The sequence below is a fragment of the Bipolaris zeicola genome, assembly GCF_000523435.1.
Source record: "Bipolaris zeicola 26-R-13 unplaced genomic scaffold scaffold_178, whole genome shotgun sequence".
Lineage (NCBI taxonomy): Eukaryota > Fungi > Ascomycota > Dothideomycetes > Pleosporales > Pleosporaceae > Bipolaris > Bipolaris zeicola.
Window position 1 is genome coordinate 30,330 of NW_006912227.1, and position 25,083 is coordinate 55,412.

At 51.9% G+C, this 25,083-nt stretch overlaps 9 protein-coding genes across 9 annotated transcripts; 2 read left to right on the plus strand and 7 right to left on the minus strand.

Moving 5' to 3' along the window:
- Nucleotides 1-54: 54 nt before the first annotated feature.
- On the minus strand, nucleotides 55-1,754 carry COCCADRAFT_104746 (uncharacterized protein; the record flags this gene model as incomplete). The annotated part of the gene is made up of 3 exons (XM_007717409.1): nucleotides 55-1,533; nucleotides 1,588-1,680; nucleotides 1,737-1,754. 3 exons carry the CDS (start codon nucleotides 1,752-1,754, stop codon nucleotides 55-57), a joined length of 1,590 nt encoding a protein of 529 aa, XP_007715599.1.
- A 552-nt stretch (nucleotides 1,755-2,306) lies between these two features.
- COCCADRAFT_104758 (uncharacterized protein) lies at nucleotides 2,307-4,003 on the plus strand (the record flags this gene model as incomplete). The annotated part of the gene is made up of 3 exons (XM_007717410.1): nucleotides 2,307-2,448; nucleotides 2,496-3,544; nucleotides 3,599-4,003. The coding sequence occupies 3 exons, from the start codon at nucleotides 2,307-2,309 to the stop codon at nucleotides 4,001-4,003; spliced, it is 1,596 nt and encodes a 531-aa protein (XP_007715600.1).
- Nucleotides 4,004-5,321: 1,318 nt separating this feature from the next.
- Nucleotides 5,322-6,240, plus strand: COCCADRAFT_104747 (uncharacterized protein; the record flags this gene model as incomplete). The annotated part of the gene is made up of 2 exons (XM_007717411.1): nucleotides 5,322-5,567; nucleotides 5,632-6,240. The coding sequence occupies 2 exons, from the start codon at nucleotides 5,322-5,324 to the stop codon at nucleotides 6,238-6,240; spliced, it is 855 nt and encodes a 284-aa protein (XP_007715601.1).
- Nucleotides 6,241-7,547: 1,307 nt separating this feature from the next.
- On the minus strand, nucleotides 7,548-11,792 carry COCCADRAFT_104763 (uncharacterized protein; the record flags this gene model as incomplete). Its single annotated transcript, XM_007717412.1, has 2 exons — nucleotides 7,548-7,735; nucleotides 7,799-11,792. 2 exons carry the CDS (start codon nucleotides 11,790-11,792, stop codon nucleotides 7,548-7,550), a joined length of 4,182 nt encoding a protein of 1,393 aa, XP_007715602.1.
- A 1,263-nt stretch (nucleotides 11,793-13,055) lies between these two features.
- COCCADRAFT_28941 (uncharacterized protein) lies at nucleotides 13,056-14,792 on the minus strand (the record flags this gene model as incomplete). The annotated part of the gene is made up of 5 exons (XM_007717400.1): nucleotides 13,056-13,538; nucleotides 13,626-13,781; nucleotides 13,836-14,294; nucleotides 14,348-14,578; nucleotides 14,625-14,792. The coding sequence occupies 5 exons, from the start codon at nucleotides 14,790-14,792 to the stop codon at nucleotides 13,056-13,058; spliced, it is 1,497 nt and encodes a 498-aa protein (XP_007715590.1).
- A 526-nt stretch (nucleotides 14,793-15,318) lies between these two features.
- On the minus strand, nucleotides 15,319-19,240 carry COCCADRAFT_7804 (uncharacterized protein; the record flags this gene model as incomplete). The annotated part of the gene is made up of 3 exons (XM_007717399.1): nucleotides 15,319-17,597; nucleotides 17,646-18,171; nucleotides 18,257-19,240. The coding sequence occupies 3 exons, from the start codon at nucleotides 19,238-19,240 to the stop codon at nucleotides 15,319-15,321; spliced, it is 3,789 nt and encodes a 1,262-aa protein (XP_007715589.1).
- A 325-nt stretch (nucleotides 19,241-19,565) lies between these two features.
- On the minus strand, nucleotides 19,566-20,778 carry COCCADRAFT_104774 (uncharacterized protein; the record flags this gene model as incomplete). The annotated part of the gene is made up of 3 exons (XM_007717413.1): nucleotides 19,566-19,717; nucleotides 19,780-20,238; nucleotides 20,322-20,778. 3 exons carry the CDS (start codon nucleotides 20,776-20,778, stop codon nucleotides 19,566-19,568), a joined length of 1,068 nt encoding a protein of 355 aa, XP_007715603.1.
- Nucleotides 20,779-21,576: 798 nt separating this feature from the next.
- On the minus strand, nucleotides 21,577-21,897 carry COCCADRAFT_104776 (uncharacterized protein; the record flags this gene model as incomplete). Its single annotated transcript, XM_007717414.1, has 1 exon — nucleotides 21,577-21,897. The coding sequence occupies one exon, from the start codon at nucleotides 21,895-21,897 to the stop codon at nucleotides 21,577-21,579; it is 321 nt and encodes a 106-aa protein (XP_007715604.1).
- Nucleotides 21,898-22,440: 543 nt separating this feature from the next.
- COCCADRAFT_104791 (glycoside hydrolase family 15 protein) lies at nucleotides 22,441-24,768 on the minus strand (the record flags this gene model as incomplete). Its single annotated transcript, XM_007717415.1, has 3 exons — nucleotides 22,441-22,647; nucleotides 22,713-23,572; nucleotides 23,619-24,768. 3 exons carry the CDS (start codon nucleotides 24,766-24,768, stop codon nucleotides 22,441-22,443), a joined length of 2,217 nt encoding a protein of 738 aa, XP_007715605.1.
- Nucleotides 24,769-25,083: the final 315 nt, after the last annotated feature.

The window sequence follows — 25,083 nt, forward strand, 5'->3', positions numbered from 1 at the left end:
CCTTTTTTTTACCGATGCCTCCCGTCCTTGACCAATATTCGTACAACCTAGTGCCTATCGTGCCTTCATGGTGCCCTCAAAGCCTGGCCGCTTGACTTTCTTGCCAGGCTTCTTGACCTTCTTTTTCCCCTTCTTCTGTCCCTTCTCCTCCCTACGCTTCTTGAGGTTCTCCTCACGCTTCTTCTGCTTCGCCGCCTTGCCTTGCTCCACATTGGTAATCCTTTCTTTCCATTCCTGCGTACTCTTATCCTTTTGTTTTTGCTGGCGCTTCAGACTCTTCTTGAGAAGGCCTACATCGTCGAATACCTTTTCTCCTTGTGCTCTCTTCTTTGCAGCGAGCCATAGCTCCTTCTCTTGGATGTCCTTACGCTTATCCTCATCAAGCGCATTAATACGGGCTTGCTTCTTCTGTGCAGCTTCAAGGGCTGTCTTGCTGTCTGACTTGCCCTTCTTTTTTCTTGACTGCAAGAATCCAGAAAGATTTGGGTCCAGGTGTTGCCCGTCCCAAGCAACATTGCCGAAATTGAAGTTACGTTCAACCTCTGGTGATCTGGCCGGGAAGATAGAAGGGGAGCCCGAGCCGCCTCTTATGCGTGCTAATTGTTCTTCTGCTTGCCGGCGAGCTTCATCATCCTTTGCTTCTTGACGAAGAGCTTTCTTAGCAGCTTTTCGCTCGGCCTCCTTCTTCCGCCGTGCTTCAATGAGCTCCGCTCGGTTCCGGGCAGGCCGTCCGTCCGGACCGTCAGCCTTCCGTGCCGCGCGCATGGCTTCTAGCTTTGCATTCAATCGCGCGCGGAAGTTTTCATGACTTTTTGGATCAATGGTGTAAGGCTTCTTGGCTTTCTTTTGCGACGCCTCTTCAGTTGATTGGGGTATCGACGATGCTGATGAGCTGGCCGAGGCGACAGAAGCAGTGGAGGAGTTGGAATTGGCAGCAGTGGATGGAGCTGTAGACTGACCCTCTTCGACAAGACCGCTGACGTCCAGTGCTTCGATTTCGTCGTCTTCATTTTCAAAGTCGTCAGCAGCCGCGTTGTCATCATCCTCTTCTTCCTCGGCGTCGTCGTGGTCCTGGTCCTCCTTGGCCTCTTTGGTGGCGACGAGGCCTTCGAACGCTGTTTTTTTGTTCTTCTTTGCCTCCAACTTCTGCTTGTTCTTCTCCTGCTTCTCCTTTCTCTTCTCTCTCCGCTTCTCTGCCTTAGCCGCAGCTTTGGCTTCAGATTTTGACAAGGCCCGTGTCTCGGCAGTCTCGTCGTTGTTATCTTCTGACTCGACAGGCTGAGTTTTCTGCTTCTTTGCTTTGCTTTTGATTCCCTCTAGGGGCCTCTCCTTTGTGATGTCCATGTCAAGATCGGACGACTCGGCCTCGGAAACCTCCGTGTCGGCATCACCCTCCAACTCACGTTTCCGCTTCAGCGCGTTCTCATCCATGACATCTTTGGCGCTTTTGTGGGAGGCAGGATCCAGCTTCGCACGCTTGGCAGCCTGTCGTTCTTCGAGGGTTTGCTTCTTTCCTCTCTTTTGCCATTGCGTCTGCAGACATCATATCAGCACGGGGCGGGGGCGCAGGAAGGCAGAGGTGCATACGCTGGTGATACTCTCGTCCTTTCCGTAGTATTCCTTTGCGGGTATCAAGGACATGAGCCCTTCGAATGCCCGCGCGTGGCTCTTCAATCGCTCCTACAGCTTCCGGTCAGCGGCAAGAACGATAGATAGGCAATACTGTCGCCACATACCTCGAGATTGTCCCCCATCTTGTATCAGCTAGATGCGCGCGAGTATCAGCAAAGCGGGTGGGCATGTATTGGGCGGGGCGAGTGTGTCGTGTGCGGGCCGCGAAAATCGAGGTTTGAATGCATGGAAGCCAAGATTTCGCAGACACTTTCCGCGCTTGGACCCTTGGTTTCAAGGGCCAATCAGCGGCCGCGAGCCAGGCCTAACCAGAAATAACCTCGCGTGCTCATGGCTACAGGCTCCTTCACCACCAGCATCGCCAGCAGAGCCCTGCGGATTGATGCGCGTCAGCCCGATCCACCTGTCAGTCGCCCTGCGCAGCAATAGGCCAAGACGGCGGCGCTTCTGCTCCAACTATACGCACATATAAGACTGATGTCCTTAGCGGGGAGACGCGGCCGCACAGCCACACGGGGGCAAGCACAAACCTGAGCGTTGACTGCTTGTCACATATATCCTAGGCAACGCTGCCCAGGACTGCAATAACAGTCCTTGTGGCACGCGGCGACACCCTCAAAGCCACTGTCGCACACTCTCCTTCCCCGTCACCAGTGCCCGCCTCTTTCGCTCTCATGGCTACGCCCGTTGTCGAAGCAAAGTCACTCTCTTCACTTACAGCACTTGCCTTTAACCCACCATCTTACCCAAGGAATCCGACACATTTTAGGCATGATCCGCTAGTACTGTACATCGCGCGTGTTCCTGGTAGCAGAGGTACGATCGCCCAATTTCACAAGTCAAACGTATCCTGACATCTCCAGATGTTTTTCTTTCACCTATGAAACCACGCGAGAAGGTAGTGACAGCAGAAGACATCCAAAGCTCATTGTACTATGTCCACGTCAACCAGCCCGAGGACGCTTACCTCGTCGATCCTCCAGAGCTGAGGGGTCCTGATGCTGTAGGCCAAAATCTATCATCTGCCCCGCTGGTTCCGCGGAAAGCGGTTCCAGGAACTTCCAATGCTGTTCCTCCAATGCGAAAACCCGTGCCAGGAACCCTAGCTCCTATTGATAATTACTCAAATAGCCACAATATCAGCGCCGGAAACTTTTCGCAAAGACAAGGGGTACATGCGCCAGACTACAGCAATCCGCGGCGTTCATTTGACTCGACCCAACACCAACAGGAAAACGAGAGGCCACCGCCGCTGCCACGTCGGCGATCAGAGAACCCACCACGTGAACCCCCATCACTCACGCTCATCCGGAGAGACCCGGCATCTGGCGCTCAATGGAATGTTGCCCGTATCGAGGATCCTCCTATCGTTGAGATTTCATCTTCAGCTTTGAGAAATCCCACTAACAAGAAAAAGTCCGGGGCGCCGATGTACATCCAGGTGTTCAATCCTGGATACTCTAAATTCCTTCACTTGGAATCCTCCGACAAACCCCAGCCACCTTTGGTGAGCCGAGACAGTGGCTTCTCTACTCAGTCATGGCAAACGGGACATTCTGGTACAGTGGAATCGCAAACAGGGGGCCAGGCCGCGAGTGATAATGTATTCCGTCGACGTATCTGGCTGGAAGGCTCACAGCACTTGGGCCATGCATTTGGACATAGGAAGAATAGCTCTTACGACGCCAATTACGCTCGGCCCAGTTCCAAAGGTAGCTATACTGGACAGGCTGAGAGACCGTCGATGGACCTACGCTCTCCGCTCTCACCTTCATTCCAGGCACATGACGATCAGACACACGGCAGCATTCAGGTTTCTGAAAGACAAACAAGTTTTCGTGGCTATGTCTTCACAAGTCCATGGAATGGGCGCTGTGAGTTTATTACTGGTGTGGGTGGAGGATCTCTGAAGGTAGCTATGCCAGCTCTGTCACATTGATACCAAAGAGGCTAATCGTTATACTAGTGTCGCCATCTTATTCCAGGACTTCAAGGAGCATCAATTTCAAGTGCAAGCTTGAGCGAGCTCAGGTTTAACCTCCCCAGTGGCCCAAAGAGATCCGCGGCTAGAGGAGTTGAAGCATCTAAGCGGTCTTCCTTCTTTCGCCGAGGTCGCCATTCTCGCAACAACTCTACAACATCTATTAATGTAGATGAAAACAATGAAGACCGCATGGATCTCTCTCTTGGACAGGAGTTTGCAGGAGGAGGTATGGGTGGCAAGCAAGCAAAACTTGGAAAGATTATTCTCGAGGATGAAGGCCTGAAAATGATGGACTTGCTAGTAGCAGCCAACATGGCGCTGTGGTGGAGAGCATATGAGAAGGCCAATGGCGATTCGCGATCTAGAAATGATAGCATGGATCTCTAGTCCTGAGACGTCGAAATTTGTAAACTTGACGAATATACCGGCTGCTCATGGCGATCATTGCATGTCATGGGTGAGAGACAATCTGGAGTGGATAAGGGTCAGAATTGGAAAATTGTATGGTCATCTGTTTGTACTGCATAGCTACGGTATACCGCCGTCTGCTGGGAAACGGACACTTTGGATAGGTTGACGGCCAGGATCCGTGATTCTGGTCATTTTCGCTGAACAAGCAAAATTCTCGAGCAGTTTTGACAGACCACGTATTCAAAATTTTGTGCACTGGCATGGAAATAGTATTTTGGGAATATTACAGGTTATTCTCTCATCTTTGGGTTGTTTTCAAGTACGTAACGTTTCTGTATCAATTTGCTTGCAAAATAAGAGCCATATAGTATATGCATTCAATATTTGATGATGAACAATCACTACAAAATGCTCCACCCAATATGGTAGTCGAAAGGTATCTACTCAAAGTTCGGTCAGTGCGCGTGTGTTATAGTTCAATAATAACGTCCGGGGGGTAAAGTCAAGCTTTGACACCAACCATGTCTATGCTCAATTACCTTTTACCAGGTACTATCTTTGGTGGAGCACAGTTGCAATACTCAACAACCGGAATTCGGCATGGATTAAGCAGTCTACATTACATCTGACATATGCGCTATGGTCATGCCCTGACTTGATTTTGACGAATGCTAATTCAAAAACTCAATTTGTTTGCGCCAAGTCAGATAGCTGAACGTAGATAGGAAGCTACTACTGGAGCAAAGAAACGCACTGTCCTCGCACAAGCCAGCTGTTCTTTGGAGCTCGAGCCTTCCTCGTCCAACTTTATCTGCACAGATCATGGGTGGTGGCCAAAGTGGAGACGGTGGCAGAAATGCAGGGATAAAGAGAATAGACGTTGGAGATACAAGTGGGACTAATGTGTTGTTTAAAAATAGAGAGTGAGTACAAAATGTTGACTCTAGAGGTAAAATGCAAGGGAGGAGCAACAGGTAGGAAATAGGAATCTCTGAATGTGTACTGATGCGGCAAGCACGAAACGGCTATCCTTATTCTGTCTGTGTTTACAGTGATCATCGTGGCTTCCATCGACTAGATGGCTAAACAAGCTATGCAATATATTCTGCGCTGCGTAGCTTCTGATTGTCTTACCGTCATCCACAACACACTACAAGCAACACTTAGCTTGTGGCGATTTTCCTTATTCTTCTCTCAACCTTTCCACCTAGCAGTTGTCAGTGTCGATACTTGCTAACTGCATTGATAACTTGGCAAATTTCCCCCTGCTTGCCTATCCGACGAACTATACACTATGCTGGTAACCGGCCTCGTCCTCATTCCAATCGCTGCGGCAGCTGTCGCACCGGCTGTACAGGACCTCGCTGATTTGAGGAGCCTCATCAATGCGGCGGCGAATTCTATCGGGGACCCCAACAACGCAGTCTCTGGCTTCGGTTTCAGCAGCATGATCGACAGTAGCTCAATGGGCACTGCCGATCTTGTGAACAACATCACCAGCACTATCCTGAGAGGAAAATATCAGCTTGATACAAACAAGGTGTGTTTTTCACCATACCTTTCATGTCTCGATATGAATTCGAAGTTGACGACCAGAACTCCAGACTGAATGGCTCACTGCTGTAAATACGGTCAATGTCTCTGTTGCCATCAACTCTACGTCACCTTCAAACACAACCACACCTACACTCTCCCTGAACGCGAGTGGAGTCTCTCCAACCGTCTTTCCCACTGCAACACTCACATTCGGCAACGTAACAAACGATCTTACAAACCCATACCTCGAATACGTCCAGTCAATTCCCAACTTGAGCAACAACCTAACGGCACTCGGACGCATGTTCCACCGGGAAATGAACGCTCCCGTCAGTAACGCCATTAGCAGCCTGCAGCTGGCCCTCACTGTATTCCAAATAGCGATGCTGAAAGCCAATCTCATCGCCTCTTTAGCCGTCATACGTACAATTCGTGCAAGCAGTGGGTTGGAAAGTGCACAAGCGGCATGGGGTCGCCCACTCAATCTGCCAAGTGGCGAAAACGACGACGCTTCTGCCGAGCTACATGAGACACTATCGAGCAGCAGGCGGTTAGCGGCAAGAGGTCAGCTGAAGAGACCACCACCTGAGAATGGGAGGTTCTACACGCATCAGGAGCTTTGGAATAGGAGTGAGACCCAATCCGCGAAGCAAGTGGCACAGGCATTGGTTATTTGAGAGCATACTGTACCCTACGTGTGTATTCTACTCTATTTCCCTTGCCTCTCTTGTCCGTAGCTAGCCTGTTAGGTAGCAGCTCTTCGTCTTCACCTACTAAAAATCAACTTTCTTATCACACTAAACTTTTCTATCTTTAGAAAATGGGTTTTCAAGTGAGCGAATAAACCAATAATGGCGATAACGATAGTTCGATATTCGCTAACAAAAGTGCAGCTAAGCTAAGCTAACATGGGATAAGACAACAACAACAACAAAAAAAGAGGTTTGGGATATCTTCAAAGAGACGTGCAAAACAAGCCAAAAAGGTAAAAAATGGATCAAGATCAAAGAAATCAATCCATCCCAATAAATGGGGAAAACCCCCCAAAAGAGAGAGAGAGAGGGGACAAACCAAAATAGCAAGATCAAGTAGCAAAGTGCGAAGTGGCAAAAGAGCAAAGAAAAAACAGGGACAAAAAATAAAGCAAGAAGAACGCAATCCATAACATCATGACGAAGAAAACCCAAAGAAGAAGAAAAAGAAGAAGACGAAGAAGAATAGTAATCCAACACCTAGCACCGCTCCTCTACCCCATCCTTCGTTGCCCCCCCCCCCTTTACCATTCTTATGTCCATATATATTCCCTATTCCCTATTCCCCCACCAGCTTTCTCTTCCTCTTTTCTACTCTCATTGGCACCGAAATCCTTCTAGGTCAAGAGAGACAGACGTAGTAAGGAAGGAAACAAGGGAGAAAGTGCAAGACCAAGTTTTTGACGAAAAAGAGAATATGTGGAAAACGACAAGGAAGAGATTCCCAAGGATAATTTGCGTTGAAATGGTTCTAAAACGGCGGGGAGGGGATAGAAGGAAGTAGGTAGGTGATAGGCGCGGGCCCTGTTCGTCGTTGGTACAGGAGGTTGTCGAGAGGGTGGAAGAAGAAAAAAAGAAGAAGAGAAAGGAAGAGAGTTGGAGAGAATAGATGGGAGGAAGATGGAGAAGAGAGAGAGAAAGAAAGAGAGAGAAAAGAGAAGAAGAAGAAGAAGAAGAAGAAGAAGAAGAAGAAGAAGAAAAGAAGAAGAGTAAGAGTAAGAATACACCTGATTAAGGCGAATAGTTACACACGAATGGAGACGCACTAGATGCATTGTGACATGCGCTTCTTTCTCATTACGGTTTCAACGTTCAACAACACCCCCATCGACCATCACTTCCAATGATGGGACGGGTAGGAACGCGCGAGGGAATAAGGAGGAAAATGTGTCCTCTTCTTGCAAGCCTCTTTCTCTCACTCTCACTCACTCTCACACTCCCACACACACCTCTTAAACCAAAACCCACTCACTCCCTCTCTTGATAAACTTGTCCAGCATAAGCGTCACGTCGGAAAGGACAAAACGACAAATGTAGAAGCCAAAGAACTCTGCGGCATGGCGAGTTGACAGTTCGAGTCCAACATGAGTAGGTGAAGAGTGCTTGAGACCTGGGTCTTCGACTTGACGCGCGATTTGATCTACAAGAAATAATGCAGTTAGTAAACCATTGCAGAGCATAAGCAAAACAAAAAAGAACTCACCCAGTATCTGGACTGCATCGAACAAGCGCGCCAAAGATCCCATGTATCCTGCATTGGGGCCCTCAAAGTTCATACCCGAAATGTCGCGCTTTGCAAAACGTATGCTTGTCAAACTCGTCATGGGAAGGGTAGCCATGACAAGCGTATCCTTGGGCACCTCTGTACTCCTCGTGGTACCGGTAGCCATGTTGGCGAGATTGACACCAGAGTTCTTGGACCGTAGTTTGCGCCATGACGCCAGGTACGACTTGCCCTGGGCAACAGCGCCCTTGGGTACAAAGTCTTGGCTAGTTGTTGGGCCCTTGGAAACGCCGTCTGCAGATGCTGTGCCTTCGCCCACGGTAGTTGCATCTTTGAAGAGGATTGATACAGATTGTATGCCAACTTCGTTACCCAGCTTCTTGGCTAGTTGAGCCTGTACCTGGTCAAGCACTAGTTCTAGAGACTGCATCTCTTCTAGCACAGCATCCGCATCGTTTGTGTCAACAGCAGCTAGCTTCTGCAGGGCTGCTGTGAGCATGTCGCAGTTGGCGATCTTGTCTTCAACGTTCTTCAGTTTGACACCCTTGACGCGCCAGACATCGCGAGGAATGAAAAGCTTGGTTGAGAGGTAACCACCACGGGGGTGCGCGATAGTCTGATAGAAGCATCGCATCAACCAGAATGGCCTCAACAAATACGAGTCCGGACACGGCTCCAGTGGAATGGGTGCATTTGTGATTGCTGGACTGGGCGAGCCAGGAGAAAAGGGCGAGTGAATATCGCTCTCAAACAGGTGCATTCCACCGCTCGGGAGACCATCAATGTTAAACGTAGGAAGGCTAGGAGTTGGGATGGGCAGTCCGGCGTTGCTAGGTTTCCGTCCGGTGACGGAAAAGGTTGTGCTGAGCGGCGTTCCAATGGATACATCTGAGCCATCTGGGCTAGACATGGACAAATTCCGCTGCTTCAAGCTAAGCGAAGATTTGTTTTTTCTAATACCCAAGGCTGGGGTTTTTCCGGTTTTCGGGGAACCTGGCACAAGACCAGGCTCGCTTGAGACACCGTGTAGCATTGGCGACGGACTAGGACCATTCTCAGAAGGACTATACAGTGCGGGCTGTGGTGAAGGAGCGGCAAGACTGGTCTGTTGGGCAATTTGTGGCAGTGCAGGCAACTTGAATGTCGAATCCAGGGAAGGCTTGCTAGTGCTAAACGATGCAGCAGCAGCAGACTTTGGTTGTGCAGGAAGATCAATGGGCACGTCCTTTGCTGGTACGGGCGGTTTCTCTGTATGGGGCGCAGGCGGAATATTGAGCACAGATGTCTCGATCTTGAGCGATTTGGCGTTTTGCCCTGATAATCTGCGGCTTCGCACAGAAGCGGCGTCCTTGCTTGCGGTGTTGGGCCGGGGAGTAACCTCTGCTGCATCGGTCGTATTGGATGCTTGTGACTCGAGAACTGGGGGCAGTGCAGGCAGAGCACCAGACGGGGCGGGGACCGCAGGAGGAGAATGTACGGGCGGTGGTTTGGATGACGGGTGGACCACTTCGGTAACAGTTGAGAGCGACGTCCCGCCTGTTGTCCTGTGCGAGGACACTGAACTGTTGTATGTGCTTCCAGAAAAGTTGCTCGAGTCTGACTGTCGTGGCAGCGCTGATTTTGTTTGCAAGTCGAAATCGAAACCGTCCAGCATGTACTCTCTGGTCATCTCATCGAGTAGCCTTTCCTCCTCTTCCGCCTCATCGTTGAGGGTGATTTCGGCAGTCTCGCGTACGTGTGGCAATGCCTCATTGCGGATTTGGGTTTCTTTGTAACGATATTTGGCCGCTGCAATAGCCTCTTCGCGTTCTGCTTCCCGTACGCGCTCCTTGGCCATTTCCACGTTTCGCATCTTGGCCGATATCAGATCGGCTGGCGTGGACATGTCGTCATCATAAGGTTCGTAACCGTCGTCGTACGCAGCTTCAACGGCAGCATCGAGCGCCGCGTCAAACTCTGCTTCGGTCTCTCCACTTGGGTTCCGTAGGTGTTTTCGGCGTGGCCCTCCCGGGGACATGGAGTGCACCGAAGAGGAGCATGAGGAGCCTCCAGATTCGTCTATGGTGTCAAGCCATGATGTAGACTCGTTGCTCTGGACTCGCTGGTGATTGGTTTCTAGTGTCTGCTGCGGTTGCAACAACCGGCCGGGCTCGTCGGGTCTGGATTCACTCTGGCTGTCGAATAGGGGTGATTTTGATCTCCTTGGCGAGAGGGGTGGGGGCATGTATGTGCGATCCATTGCTGATTCGGCAACCGAAGAGCGACCAGACGTAGCTGAAGGCCCAAGTCTAGCAGGCGGTGGTTGTAGACTGAATTGCGAGTTTTGCATACCTTTTTGCACATCGCGGATGGCAGTTGAGATGACCGACTCGCGGGGACCTTGGTAGTCACTGCGCAGGGGCAATTGGTGTGAAGGGGGTTGTTCTGGTTCGCCGGCGAAGGAGTTTTCGTATACCGAGGCGTCGTTTACGATTCGAGAAACAGAGGCAGTTTGTATTACTGCAGGCTCTTCGTCATCGTCCTCTAGTAAGAGCATTGAGCGGTGTTCGTCCAGCGATTCCCCACTCATAGGGCGAGCGGGCAGTGACTTGCCGTTGCCATGGGTGTAGGCAGGGTCAAGTCGACGGAGCTCTTCTATCCGGTTGGTATATGTTACACGAATGGCGTCCAACTTGCGCCTGTCCTCCTCCTGAGAGCTGCGAACCATGACCTGCTGCAGGAGTTTGCACGCGTCCTCGTACGCCTCCATGGCGCCCTCGAAGTTTTGGGCATTGTCGAGCAGGACGGCCGTGTTTGCCTTTTGCAGCGCCCGTGACAACATGGTCTTTTTGTCCTTTTCCCTCCGCTCGCGGGTGCGGGGCGGGGTGCCTTGATAATGGTCGTCCAATTTTGCGCTGGTGTTACTTTCACTGCGATTGTGATCCCTGCTTGGGCTCGCGGCGTGGGTTCGGCTTGCGGTTCGGGAATGGTCTTTGCTCTGGCTCGCCGCGTGCTGGCGTGATCCTGCGTGCCTGTGGCCCAAAGGGGCGGCGGCGGTGGTGGTGGTGGCGGCGGCGGTGACTGCAGCAGCAGCGACTGAGGGCCGCCGTGCTGTCGACGGCCGACCTGGGCCCGACGCAGAGTCGTGCCTTGGGTCAGCCTCGCTGAGGATGGCGGGCGAGGCGAGGGGGGATTTGGCCAGCACCTTGTCGACTCTGGTGCGCGAGGGTGGTCGCTGGACAGGGGGCTGGGGTTGAGTGGGTTTGGAATTGAAGTAGTCTCGCGGGGCATTCACGGATTGCAGGTTGGGGGCAAAGAGGCTGGCTGCGGAGGGCGAGTTTGCGGCAGAGCTGCTGGTGGGCGTGTTTGGGTCGTAGACGGTCGAGGGTAGCAGGACGGGGGGCAGTTTGGGCAGCCTGGGGGGTGCAGTGCCTGTGGGCGGGGGGTCATGGACCGGGGAGCGAGGGCGGGAGCGGCGGGGGCTAGAGGTGGGCGAGCGGACGTTGGAGTTGTGCAGCTTGCTTGAGCGGGCGGGCGGCGAGGAATGGATGCGAGAGGAGTCGTGCGGGTGTGGTAGGGCGCCATTGGCGGCGCCGGTGGTAGAGGTGATGCTTAGCTTGCGCGAGTAGCTTGGCTGGTGGTGATGGACTTGGTTGTGGTGGTAGGGCTGATGGTGCGACTTCCCCTCATGGTCGGCCAACAGGCCAATTACCTCTGCTGCGCCGTTGGCTGCGCTCGACCGTCGCCTGGAAGAAGCCGAAGGGGGCGGTGTGGCCCGGCTGTGGGGTTTGGGCGAGGTGTGTGGGTGAGGGTCGGCGGCGTCCTTGAGTGAGGCTGACCGCTTGACCGCTCCCACCGACGATGACTGCCGGCGGTGATGCGACTGCGGGTGCGACTGCGACTGCGACTGCAGCGACAACAGCTCGTCTGTTCCTGGCAGCGGTTCTGCGCGCACCTCTGCTGCACCGGCGGCGGGCTCGCCCTGGGGGTTCATGGTGGAGAATGGAGCAGCTGGGTGCGTGTCTCAGGCCGAGCCAGCGGTTAATGCACAGCGGATGCGGGCATGGTTGCCCAAGCAGGAACGCGCTCTGGGCGTGCAGAGACAAGAGGCGGGCAGGGCGAGAGCGTGTGGTTGTGGTTGTGGTTGTGGAATGGGTGGGTGAATGTATGCAGTGGGTACGTATGTAGGAGTTGGGGTCGTGTCTCTCGTAGTAGTAGGGCAGGGCTCGTCTCGCCGTCAGTCATCAAGCAAGAGACCCCTAGCCACTCTGCACCACCGACAGGCACAGCACAGGCACACCAGGCCAATCCACGCTCCCTCACACACACAGACGAATGTGGAGCGGCGACGGCCGGCCACATGGCGCCAAGTCGTATTGGTATGGCCGTCAGGGGTGCGTGGACCCAAGCCGGCCTAGCGTACGCCCATCTCGCTCGACTTGTCTCTGTGCTCACCCCTCTTGGATCTCTCCTCTCCTCGCGCGCCCTCATCAGCCCGGCTGGTTCCAGGTCCACCAGGCCGTAAGACAAATCTGCCCAGGCCCCAACCAGACCCTGCAAATCCGTCCCTACCACGCCCGGCCAGGATTGCCGCCCCGTATTCTAGAAGCCTGCGCCTTGTCCTCGTCACCAGTTGCCAGTCCGTTCCTCAAGCGCTGACACACTACTCATGTTCGCGCATACATACGTTCATCTCACGCCCTCCTCCACTTTTTTCTGGGCCTGTCTGCACGTCCTGCTGCAATCTCTCGGTCCCGGTTGACCAGCCTTTCCGGTCCGGCCACTGCCATCAAGGGGCGGCCCACTCTACGCCTCCGACGCCAAAAGCATCCCCACCACCAAAAGTAACCTCCATACCAAAACACTTAGACGCGCGCGCTTGCCCTCTCCAACTCTTCCAAAATGCCATCATGCCCCATGTGGTTCCTGCCCCTACTGTTTGCTTCTTCTGCTTCGTCACGACACCCAATCTGGCATGCATCGAATCTCTACTCGATTGGCTCATCCTTGTCTTTGTTCCATCTGCTGTTTCCATGCTCATCGTCATCGTCATCATCCTATGCTAACCCCTACTAATACTGCCTGTCTCTTCACTGCCACAAGCTACTTCATGCGTTACCCTCAGCAACCCACTGGTACCGCACCGACCGGCCCAGTCATGCCAATCATTTATCCTCATCTATCCTGCCTTGGCCACCTGCCCTCTCAACTCTCCCATCCTTACCACAACCCTACACAACCCGCCCTTACCGCCTCCTTAGTGTAAATCCCCCATCATGTCCTCCTCCGCCTCCAAACCATCGTCCCACGCAGTGTCCATGGCGTCTCCGTTGTTGCCCTGCCTCTTGTTCACCCGCTTCTGGTTCTCAATGTACTCCTTGCTTAGCGTCATCCGGTAGTCGGCATCCTTGACCTGCTCCGCCAGCTTGTTTGTGCGGACCGTTTGCGCAAATAGCGCCTGCTGCTGCTCCTTCTCGCTCTTGGCCAAGGGCCCCTGTTTCGCGTCCAGGTAGAAGCGTAATACCACCCCAGCTTCCGACTTGTCACTCTCCTCCAACCGCCCGTTCAGATGCCCATCCCTGATCAGCCCCTCAATATACTGCGACATCTCCTCCCCCGTAGCCCCCAGTTGTCTCGCAATATTCGACACTGGAATCGCAGAGTATGTCCGTGACAGCCGTGAAACATACGTCCTCGTCTGGCTGCTAATAAGCTCTCGGACTAGGCCCGCATTGCCATCCTACATGCTTTTGTCAGCCCTCCATCAAAACATGCTATCCCACCGTTTCAACCCATGTTTCACAACAATCACCTGCATCTCTCTTACCTCTGCCCATATCTCCCCACCCGCTTGTGCCTGAGCCTTCAACTTGGACATGTTGTCCAGCTCTTCGTACGCATCCGCAAGCGCCTCGTATGCCTTCGATGCAGCCTTGATGTTCTTCATCGCGCTAGCATTCGCTGTCCGTGGAATACTCCCCATCTATCCTCGTCAGCTGGCGCTTGCTCTTCTCTCTCTCTCTCTCTCATAACATACCTTTCCCTGTACCAGACAGCTCACTAGTACCCACTTTTTGTAAGCCTCCAACATGAGACCGTTGGCCGTGTTGGCAGAGGGAACCACGAGCACGTGCTCAAGAAACTGTTGCGCCTTTTTGAATCGCCCCAGGCCTAGGTACGCCATGGCCCCCAAGACATAGTACTCTTGTATATCCGTCAACCCAACCCGGTCCGTATGGCCAGAGTTTTGGTGGATGTACTCTCCACTACTCGCAACATCCGCGCATGGAACAGAGTACTCCAGTCCCTCACGAACCACACTTGGAATCTTTGGGGGGAGTGTGTGAATGTAGTTGTCCAGGATGGGTTCAGCGGCCGCGTACGATCGCGTCTCTAGACACAGGTGTATGAAGCTAACGTGGACCGAGGTGAAGGTGCCCGTGGTAGGGTCAAGTCGTATCATGGCTGATCGTATTGGCGCAATAGCAAGGCTCGGCTGGACATGGTCAGTATCTTCTCCTTGTGCCAGCCATGGCAACTTGAACCTACTGATCCACATCCACGTGCTATCTCCTCTGTGTACTCAATCAAGTTCTTCCACTCTTTTCCCACATAGCGCAGCTGTATAGGATCCGCAGTTTCGAAAAACAACACCATCTGGTTCCACAAGTCACCTCCGGGCTGTAGTGCTTCGGGTACGCTCTTCTTCTCCAGCAGGGCGGCGATACGGTTGCGAAGGGCAAAGGCATATGCCATTGAGTTGACAGCGGGGTTGAGTGTCTAGAAAATTAGCAAGTTTCAACCAAGTGCCTGGAAGCATACCCACTACGAGCACATCTTGTGGTGTATCCGCGCCTTTTACCCAATGTGGTGCAGAGACGTTGGACAATTGTGCGACAAAGCTGCGGGCCTTGAGGTCATAATCCCGCCTCTTTTCAACCTCGGGACTCTCAGGCTGAAAAGACAACAGTAAGCTGCTCAGGTCAGCCGACATGGTCGCAGTGGGGTCGAGTAGTCTGGGTGGTCGAGCGAGTAGCTGAGGCGGCGGGCGGCGATGATGTGGGGGTGGGTAGATGCCCTCTCACTCTTCCTCTCTATCTTCCAATACACTGAGGTAAAGAGTGTCGTCTTCTGTTGTAAGTAAGCTTTTTGTCGCTGCCGGCACACACAAAGCAAACAAGCAGGATGTCAAGAGAAGAAGTGGCAGTGGGACAATTGTATGCAGTGTACCCAGTACAGAAGCCGGAGGTGTACAAGCTCCCCGCAAGCTCAAGGCACCCACGCAAATGCACGGACGCAAACACCAGAATACCACTACCCGGTGGCACCGCACTTACATCATATCAAGTCAACCCAGGCCCACGCGACACAACACCTGGAATGCTCTTATTCAATTCTCTTCCCATAAGACACAAGTCCAACAAAAAATATAAATCATTGCTCATAAAGGTATCACGTACGTCTAGTCATGTCAAACAACTCCCAACCAATGCAACCCCCAAACTCTACAATCGTAATCCTTATCTCCGCTTCACAACTTCCTCCATCCGCCTGACGAGCACCTTGAGACCAACACCTTTCTCGCAGTTGTTCTCAAGATACTCCTCCATCTTCTCTCTTAACTCCTTCATCCCCTTGAGCACCGGCAGTCGCCTTCCCTCTTCGCCCTCAAGATGCATCAGCGGGTTCAGCAACAAGTCAAAGCACTCGTGCCAAATCTCAGTCTGCCAGTACCGCTTCAGGTTCTCCTTGATCTTGTACGTCTTGGTCGCGCCTGAGCCCAGAGTAGCACCCCGTTCAGCAACTGCCGAGATGTACTTTCCAAACAGGAGATTGTGCACAATGCCAGCAAGGCCGTGGTAGTCGATTTGGTGAGTCCAAGGCCGCAGCTCACGCATCTCGGCGCAGTCAGCCTCGGTCGTCGGCCAATCCGCGATAAATTGCACTTCGGGCTTGAAGGCTTTCATGTCAATGCCCCGACCAAAGTCAATCAGCGAAATGCCCTTGGCAGACCACCCGTCACGCCCGTCGCGCTTGTACTCGGAATCCCAATACTCATCCTTCTGTAGTGCGTCGAACCGTACCAGAACATTGTCCGACTTGAGATCGCCATGTATTATGCCCTTTGAGTGCAAAGCTTCTACTGTGCGGAATAACTCAACAGTGAAGAACATGGCCAGCTGCTCGTCCATTGTCCCATTGTCCGCGCAAGCATGGTTGACCAAGTCGAGCAATGTTCCTTGATTGCGATACTCTTCAACCAGATAGCACTCGTCCTTGAACACATGCATCTCATATGCGCTAACAACTGACTCGGCTGCTCGTGAGACACCCAGTCGTCGTTTGGCCTGTCGCATAATGTAGAATTCCCATGGTGTTGGTGGATCTTCCATCTTGATTGCCTCCAGAGGTTGACGCTTCAAACCAAACTCACCCTTGCCCATTTGTGAAGGCTTATTCTCGTCGTTTTCCTCTGCTTCTTTACTCTCCACCAGGTACACTGGAGCAAATGCACCCTTACCAAGCTCACGCTTGATAACATAAGTCCGCTCTGTCCCAGGAAACTCCAAGGTAGGACATGCCCCGACATTGGCTGCTGTCTTGTCCTGCGCATTCTTGCTCAATTTTGATACCGCTCTTGTGTACTTGCGAATATCCGCGCCTTTTCCATAACTTTGCTCAGTATCGGCGTAATAACCTTCGTAGCTTTCCAATGGGGGTTGAATTTCTTGTAGGATAGCTTTGCGGATACTGTCATCGACTGGGTTGCACTGTGTGTCCTTGATGATCGGTCCACTAGGCTTGGCCACTGTAACTGGGGGCTCCTTTGCGGCCAATGGCTTGCGCTGCGGCTCGTCTAGAGGCTCTTTGGGCATTGGTTTCGATTCGGTCAGAGCTAGCTTTGCAACCTTGCCTGGCCCATCAATGACTTGTCCCAGAATATCAGAGAAGGGGCTACTGCAGGTCTCCTCCTCCTCCTCATCATCATCCTCCATAATGGCAGGCGTACCCTTTGACCGCGAAGGTGTTTTGGCCGCATAGTACTCTTTCTGCGCTACAGCCGTGGCAATACCCAGAGATGACTCAGTCTTTTCCACAATAGGCGTCATGAAGGGCAGCCGGTTGTTGGCAACGACGACTGGATCTCTATATGGTCGCATAGCAGGGTTGTAGTCTTCAGGTGGGACAGGGACGAAGCGTGTTGGGAGAGATCTTGGTCCTGAAGGCGATGTAGGAGTGACGACTTGCTCGTCCCGTTGGTGCTCTGATTCGCCATCTACGTTCGATGTTTCAAAGGAATCATCTTGAGATTGATCAGAATGCTCAGACTCATTCCCAGAGTCATCTTGCTCATCATCCCTTCGTCCAGGCTTGATCTCGGTAAAGTCAGACGACTCCGATATACTCTTTGCATCTGTATCGTCCGAACCGCTCTCGTCATTGTCATCACCATCCTCATCATCCTCTTCGTCATCATTGCCGTCATGGTTTAGGACTCTAGTGCCAAGTGTAAAGTCTCCTCCAACTGTCGTCTCGTCTCCATATTCGCTTGTAGCGCCGGATATACGGCCAGTCCCTGTGCTCTCGGCGCCACTGGAATAATCATCTTCGTCATCATCGCTACTTTCCTCACCACTCTGGGCTTCAGAAGCATTATCATCAGCGTTCTTCAGCGGCTCGTTGAATATATCGTAGATCTCATCCATGGCTTCCTTAGTATGGAGTGTCATGGTCATCTCGGAACTAGCTTTTTTCCGTCGCACCTTGGATTTTACTGGAGAATCTAGATTGGCTTGGACTATGCTATGTTAGTATAATACGTACCTGATAAACCACCATTACTTACTCGTCTGCGTTTCTCCGCGAATCTCCTTGGTTTCCATGACTTTAATCTTTCTAGTCCTGTTGGCACGTTCTTCACGTCTGGCCTTTTTCGCTGCCTTTGCTTTGTCTACATCAGCCTGCGAGGGTGGCGCATTCTCGTCGTTGCCCATGTCATCATCAACACTTCCCTTCAACGGTACTGTTTGAGGTTTAGCAATTGGTTCGGGCTCTTGCTTGGGTTCTTGTTTGGGTGCTAAAGGAATGGCCTTAGGTTTGACTTGAGCAGCAGCAAGTGCTGCTTCAGCATCTTTTCTCGCCTGCTCTTCTTGTTTTCGAATGGCAGCCCAATTATGATCCAGCCACCCCCTGTGTTTAGCTCGCAACTCCTCAAAAGAATACTCTTCAGACATTGGGTCTTCATGATTAGGATACACTTTTTCCAAATCGACAAAAACGACCTCGAGCCGTCCTGTCCTTGGATTGACAGCTTGTTGGTATTCACGTAATGGATGAGAGTTGACGTTTTCGTCATTGAGATTTGATTTGCTCTGAATACATGAATGGCAAAACGCCCACCAATTAGTCCTGTAATCGTAAATATGTGAAGGGGCCGACGGAGGTAGCTCAACTCACCTCATCCTTGAAGATTGCCATTTTGGGAACGCCCGTGTTCTTCTTTCCAACCTTCAGAGTCTCGCCAGCCCAAGGCCGCGCCTCTTGTGCGTTCTCCTTTTTGCGATCCGCCAGCGATCCAATGTTGCCCCAACCTTCGGTACTGCCACTCGAGGTGGGCTTTACCGCGTCATCACCATCTGCAAAAATGGCGAGCTTGGCTTTTCCTGAGCGCGATGTACCTGCAGCAGCCTTTGGCTGAGCCTGTGCTTGTGGGGTAGGAGCGCTTGGTGAGGCAAGAGCAAACGGGTCTACCTTGGCCGCGAGCGCTGGGCGAACAGCGGGCAATGCCGGACTCGTGGGCTCCTCTGCTTGTTGCGGTCGGCTCTCGCATCGGTGCTGGAACTCACCATACTTGCGAATCAAGCGCTCTGTTGGGCGGGCCCCGCGCTCAATGCCCATGTTGTACACCTCCTCTGCTTGTGCGTAGCGGCCTGCAGACTCTAGCCAGGCGGCAAACTCTTCATAGTACAGCGCAAGCTCCTCGCCAATGTGGTGTCGGGCGAGGTATGCAAAAGTCTCGCGGGGCGCATCTGAGAAGAGGTGGATGTAGTGTAGCCAGAGCTTGAGATAGCGGGCGTCGTTCTTGTATTGCGGCGACGACTGAAAAGTCTTTGTTGCACGCTCGAGCAGCGGGCAGAGCTGCGACTGGGGTGTGTTCTGGGCGGAAGGGTATGCGTCCAGGGTCCACTTGACATAGCGATCGTAAACATCGAGGGGGTCGTCCGAGTCGTCAATGGCCATGAGCTCCTTCTCGTACTGCAGGCGAGTCGCACTGTTGGCATCTTGCATCTGCGACGGCGAGGGGGCTTGGCCGGCGGCCGATGTCAGTGGCGGTGTGTATAGTTGGGCGAGGGCTTTGGCGGAGCGGCCGCTGGGGAGCGACTGTATGTTTTCCTTCTGGTTTTCAATCACCTCGAAGTCGATGAGGTCGTCGGAACCCATGGCGCCGGCAAAAGGGAGGGTATCACAAAGAAAAAGAGAAAAAGGGGGGTATCAAGAATTGCAGGCGGGAGAATTAAAAGTTCCTACCTGGCGTGGGTGTTGTTGGTTGTGCATATGTTTCAGCGCCGGCGGCGGGGCAGCGCATGTGTAAATGCACGCTAGGGGCGCGCTTTCCCTCATCGCCTAGCGTTGCCCGGGTAACACTTGGGCCAAAGCTACACCAACGCATGCTTGTCTTTACGACACGTCCAGATCCGGCCTTATTGCTATTGTCCATAGTCCCTGCTACCCCATACTTCTCATTGGCTTCTCAACTGCCTGCCTTCTAATCAAAAACCACTCCCATGCGTCCCTTTGCTTGGTGTGACTTCATCAGCTCGACCATTTTGGGTACCTCTTCCAGTGGGAACACTGTCAAGTGCGCCTTAATGTTATGTTTTGCAGAAAACTCAATTACCTCCCTCATGTTGTAACATGCTGTATCTCAGTCAGCATCCATCATATAGTCTCAAAAAAAGAAGAAGACAGGCTTGACTTACTTCCATTGTTCGATCCCTTGAGCTTGAAACGACCCATCGCAATATCCAGGCCGTTGAATTCAAGTGGCTTCTGCGGAATACCTACCACCATGATCATACCCTCACCAGGCTTAACTATTGCCGGGCAGTCATCGTATGACTTCTTGGACGCGGTGAAGTTGACTGCCGCATGTACACCACCGCCTGTGAGCTCCAGTATCTTCTTCTTGTAATCCTTGTCTGTCAGGGAATTGAAGGTGTAATCTGCACCACAACTCTTTGCTTCTTCTATAGCCGCATCGGTAATATCAATGCCAATGACTTTGTAGCCCATGGCCTTGGCATACTGGATACCCATGTGCCCGAGACCACCACAGCCGATGACTGCCATCCAGGACCCAGCAGGTAACTCGCAGTCTGCAATGCCGTGGTATGCGGTTACACCAGCGCAGAAAAGAGGTGCTGATGTTTTAGGATCCACTGTTACATTAAAGTTAGCGCTTCGCCCTTACATTCATCTCATCGTCCCCAATCCGTATTGCTTGAACGGGACATGAACTGACAATTCTCAGGCAAAACAATAGCCTCCCTTGCATCCACGACCGCATACTCGGCAAAATACCCATCAGCACTAAATCCCTGTATCTTGGTCTGACCCGTCGAGCACCAGATATTACTGACGTTCTTACAGGAATAGCACTCGAAGCAGCATTCGACGGCGCAGAGGAAACCCACTGCATCTCCCTCTTTGAACTTCCTGGCTACTTCTCCTGACCCAGTCGCAACGACCCTGCCCGTGCCTTCGTGGCCGATGGTAACAGGGTTCTTGCCGAGAATAAGACCTTGTTCATTGGGCTCGAAAAGCATCACATCAGAGTGACAGAGAGATGCGCATTGCATCTTAATGAGGAGCTCATGCTCGCGGGCCTGTGGGATAGGTACTTCATTGAGGTGGAGCTTGTTGTCTCGTGCATCATATTGCTGCGCTCGCATAGTCTTTTGTTCTAGCGTAGAGCCCATGGTGGATGCTTTTGTCCAAGATGAAAATGGCGATTGAATTGTTGGCAAGTGGTGATGGGATAGAACAGAAATATGTAAGCAGACTACTCCAATATCAGCAATTCACAAGATGCAAGTCTTCTGAGATTGCTGCGCCGAGAAAAAAACTGGACACGTTGTGTAGTGGAGCCCTTTCTAGTTATGTTTATGCCTTGACCGGAAATGGTCAACCGCCGCACAATAGTGGATTGGAAGAGAATTCCCGATCGCCTCAAAGGACAAGATGAACCCCGCGATACTCAGTCCGCGGTAAAACATGCACGTCACCGACATGGGAATAGTGTTGCTCAGAACGGTCCATGCATATATTGTGTACTACATAGAATTATGCGGCTCGGACGCCATTGCAGAAAGAACACATCTAAATCGGGGGGTATACAAGAACAACATGCGCTGAAAAGACTACAAAACAACGCGCAAAAGACTCTGCGAAACATAGGAAATGACAAAGAAAAAGGGTATCAAAAAACGGCTTCCAGACAAGCCAAAAGGTGCGCTCCAACCCCGCATCTTCCTTGCTCAGTATGGTCTATCATACTACAAGGCCGAGCAGCCTCCGAACCATACCTGGGGTTTGGGGCAGTGCACCACCGCCCCTCTGCCCCAGTCCCCACTCCTACTCGGCTATTAAGTCTTACATTCTCTTTTCGTATAACAATAGCTGTCCATTGCAATGTATATGCATCAGTCTGCCAAACAGGTATCCATCTTTTTCAAACGTCGCAGCAAGCAGGCGCACCATCGCCAGGTCGCCCACTTCTATCGCACCCAAGGTAGGAACCTGGACCAAGAAGTCTTCTTCTTCTGCACAGGCACTTTTTTCCCTAGGTTCGCCATGTACAAAGCGTAACTTTTTTCCATCCTCTCAAAAGCCTCTTGCTTCGCCTTTTCGCATTCGAGCGGATTGTGATCCCAGTCTGGGTTGCTCTCGGGTGTGTGGTCACCGTGGTAGCGTGGAGAGACTGAGGGCCAACCAAAGTCGCGAACCAGCATATCGTCGTTGCGCAGGCCACTCATCTCGTACTTTTCGTCAATTGTCACAAGGCTTGACGCGACTGAAGAGTTGGACGGGAGCGACATGGTGTGGTGTATTAATGCTGGTACTGCCTGGGATGGAACGCGTTGGTAGAGCAAACGATGACGACGCTACGTATGTTGCGCGGATGATGCGGGACGGCCGGAAGAAGAGGGCAGGTTGGCTGATGGTCGACAAAAAATGAATGGAAACGAAAAGGAAGACGTGTACTATATCATGGCCTGCTGGCGATGTGTAGGAACAGCTTGCTGGAAGTTTGAAGGCATTCGAGACTGGGACATGTGTTGAAAGAGATTATCCAGTCAGTGCGCTGCACTGTGCGTGTCACTGTCAGGGGATCGACCTGTTGTGTGCGCCACGCCCTCATAGGTGTCTGGCGGTAAATACCTAGCCCAATCAATTTAGCGACATTGAATCTCATTCCGGCTGGAGAACAGTGCAGCCATGACGCACTGATTGCTGATCATTGCGGTTCCTCCAGATTAGCGTAGACGTCTAGACCAACTCGCCCCGGTTTCGTATTGACTAGTAATACTGCATTGCGTCGCTCTCTTTATGTCCTCAGCCAACCCTCGATACCGCCCCATCTACCGGTGTCGGCTGCTCAACGTCTTGTTCAAGTTAAATGCTGCAGATATCAAGGCCAAGTGGCTAAAAGCTTGTGGAGTGTTGCCCAACTGCTCCCCTGACCGCGCAATCTCCTCGGAGAAGATATGCAAATGATTTCCAAAACTCAGCATGCTCTCAAACATCGTCACAGCCTGCAAAAGATACTTCTCGTCGTATGCCCCAGCCTGTATTCGTTAGACAAAGATACACGCGAATAGAATGAGGTTATGTAGGAAATTGGAGTGCTTACTCGTGTAAGTGCTTCGACCAACCAGAAAGTGCACATGGAAAAACTGCCTTCCTGCCCACCTACACCGTCATCACTAAGCGCGTGGTTGTACCTGAATACCAGGCCGGTGCTAGTCAAGCCCCCCTTCTCAGGAGGTTTTAGTATCCGGTCAAGCGTCTTCAGGAAGCGAGGGTCCGTTGGCGCTATGAAAAAGACCAGAGGCGCTATTAGCACAGCCGAATCCAGAACTTCGTTCGACTCGTAGCTCTGGATGAAGCACTCCAACTGGGAGTTGTATCCCTTTTCCATGACCTCTTCATAAATCTCGTCACGTACTCGGTACCACTCTGCCCGGTGTGGGCACGGGAAGCTCCTCTTGTCTGCAAGGCGCAACGCTCGGTCAAGCGCTACCCACAACATCATCTTGCTATAAACAAAGTTCTGCTTCATGCCACGAACCTCCCAGATTGACATGTCTGGCTCCTTCCAGATGGTGCAGACGTAATCCGCGATCTCCCGAACTGAAAGCCACTGATCATACGAAACTGGGCGTCCGAATCTATTTACGAGATAGATTCCATCCATCAGTTCACCATAGATGTCAAGTTGTATATGGGAGGCCGCTCCATTCCCAATACGAACAGGTTGACTCGCTCTGTAGCCTTCCAAGTGCGGAAGCTCAATCTCAGGTAAGTCACTTGCACCATGGATACTAAACATGATTGGAAGTGCTCCGTGGCGTGCTTTAGTCTCCTTGACACGCTGGAAGATGTAACTGACGTAGGCTTCGGCTTCATGGCTAAAACCCATTCGGAGAAAGATGTATATCGTAAAAGACGCATCTCGTACCCATGAGTAGCGATAGTCCCAATTGCGTGACCCTACACCATATCAGTATATGCTTCATCACTTCCGGAGGCAACATACCCCCAAAGTCTTCTGGCAAAGAGAACGTCGGCGCAGCAACGATTGCTCCACTCGGCTCAAATGTCAACATCTTCAAGAGAAGCAGGCTCCTCGTAACAATTTCTTCCCATCTACCCGCATACTTGCTTTGCTGGATCCATCTAGCCCAATACTTATGAGTGCTCTGTTGCAACGCAACAACTTGGCTGGTTTCAATTATGTCTGGGCTCTGATCTTCTGCATCGCGCAGAATGAAGGACACTGCCTGCCCCTCGGTCAATGTAAAAGTAGCCGTGACCCCATCCCCCAAATTCTGGGGTTCGGGCGTCTTCTCAAAAGCAATTCTTGGACATGACGATTCTGGCTCACCACCACAGTCGATGGTCACATTTAATTCCAGAGATAGGTCTTTAGACTTGAAGATCACGCGCTGTAGGCCCTGTCCTTGTGGAGTCTTGCCTAGGTCGGCGATCTCGGTAGTGTGCTTGTCTCGAGCATAGTTGAATGCAGGAAACACCTGTACACTCACCTCGACGGTGCCTCGCATGCATTCCACTCGCCTAACAAGCCACTTCTTCAAATCGGGACGCTCGGGCACATTGCCATTGTGCTCACTCGCGATGACATTAGCATGAAACTGGGAATCCCAGTTCTTGTCATTTGGCCTTGGGAAAAAATCCACAACATTCATGACGCCCTCTTCCTTCAAGTAGCGTGTCTGGAGAATGTTGCTCGCGGGAAGATACTGTTGTTTCGTAGTGCAGAAGCCGTCGTTCGTTGGGCCTATAGTGAAGTGGCCACCCTTTTCTTTGTCAAGAATACGGCAGAAGACGGATGGCGAGTCAAAATGCGGCCAACACATGTAATCAAGTCCGCCATCCATGGCAACCATTGCACAGGTCCGCATGTTCCCGATCAACCCATAATCTTCGATGGGCATGTATCCGTTTGCTGTACGTCTCGAACTTGACCGCTGTAGGCCTGGTCTATGACCCTGCGACGCTGCATCTTGCATTTTGTCTTCTTTGTCGCTGAGTTTTCGATATAATTCTGTGCCGCTGTTTCTTTCTACAGGGAAAGGTGCATGAGATGTATGTGTATCAATGATATCTTGGAGAAGTTTTCCGCCAGGGGAACTGGGGTCGTTTATATCAACGTTAGGTTTTGACATGCCGATGAATCGTCGAGTCGGAATAGGCGGGTTCTTGAGGGTTGTAAGCAAGAAGGTCGTGGAAACTGGAGCATGATGGAAGCACCACTAGATTAACCAATGGTGATTAAGTATGACGTCAGATAATACTACTTTTGTGGTACTGCGGCGGCCCCTCTACGTATTTAGACGGAGAACTTGGCGTATCTGAGTCAGCTTGAATTTATACACATTATAGAGTTAATGTGCAAAATCAGCTGGGATGGAAAAACACGACAAACAGCGAGAAATCAATTTTTGGAATTATCGTCACAAAGGACTGGAAATACACCCGCC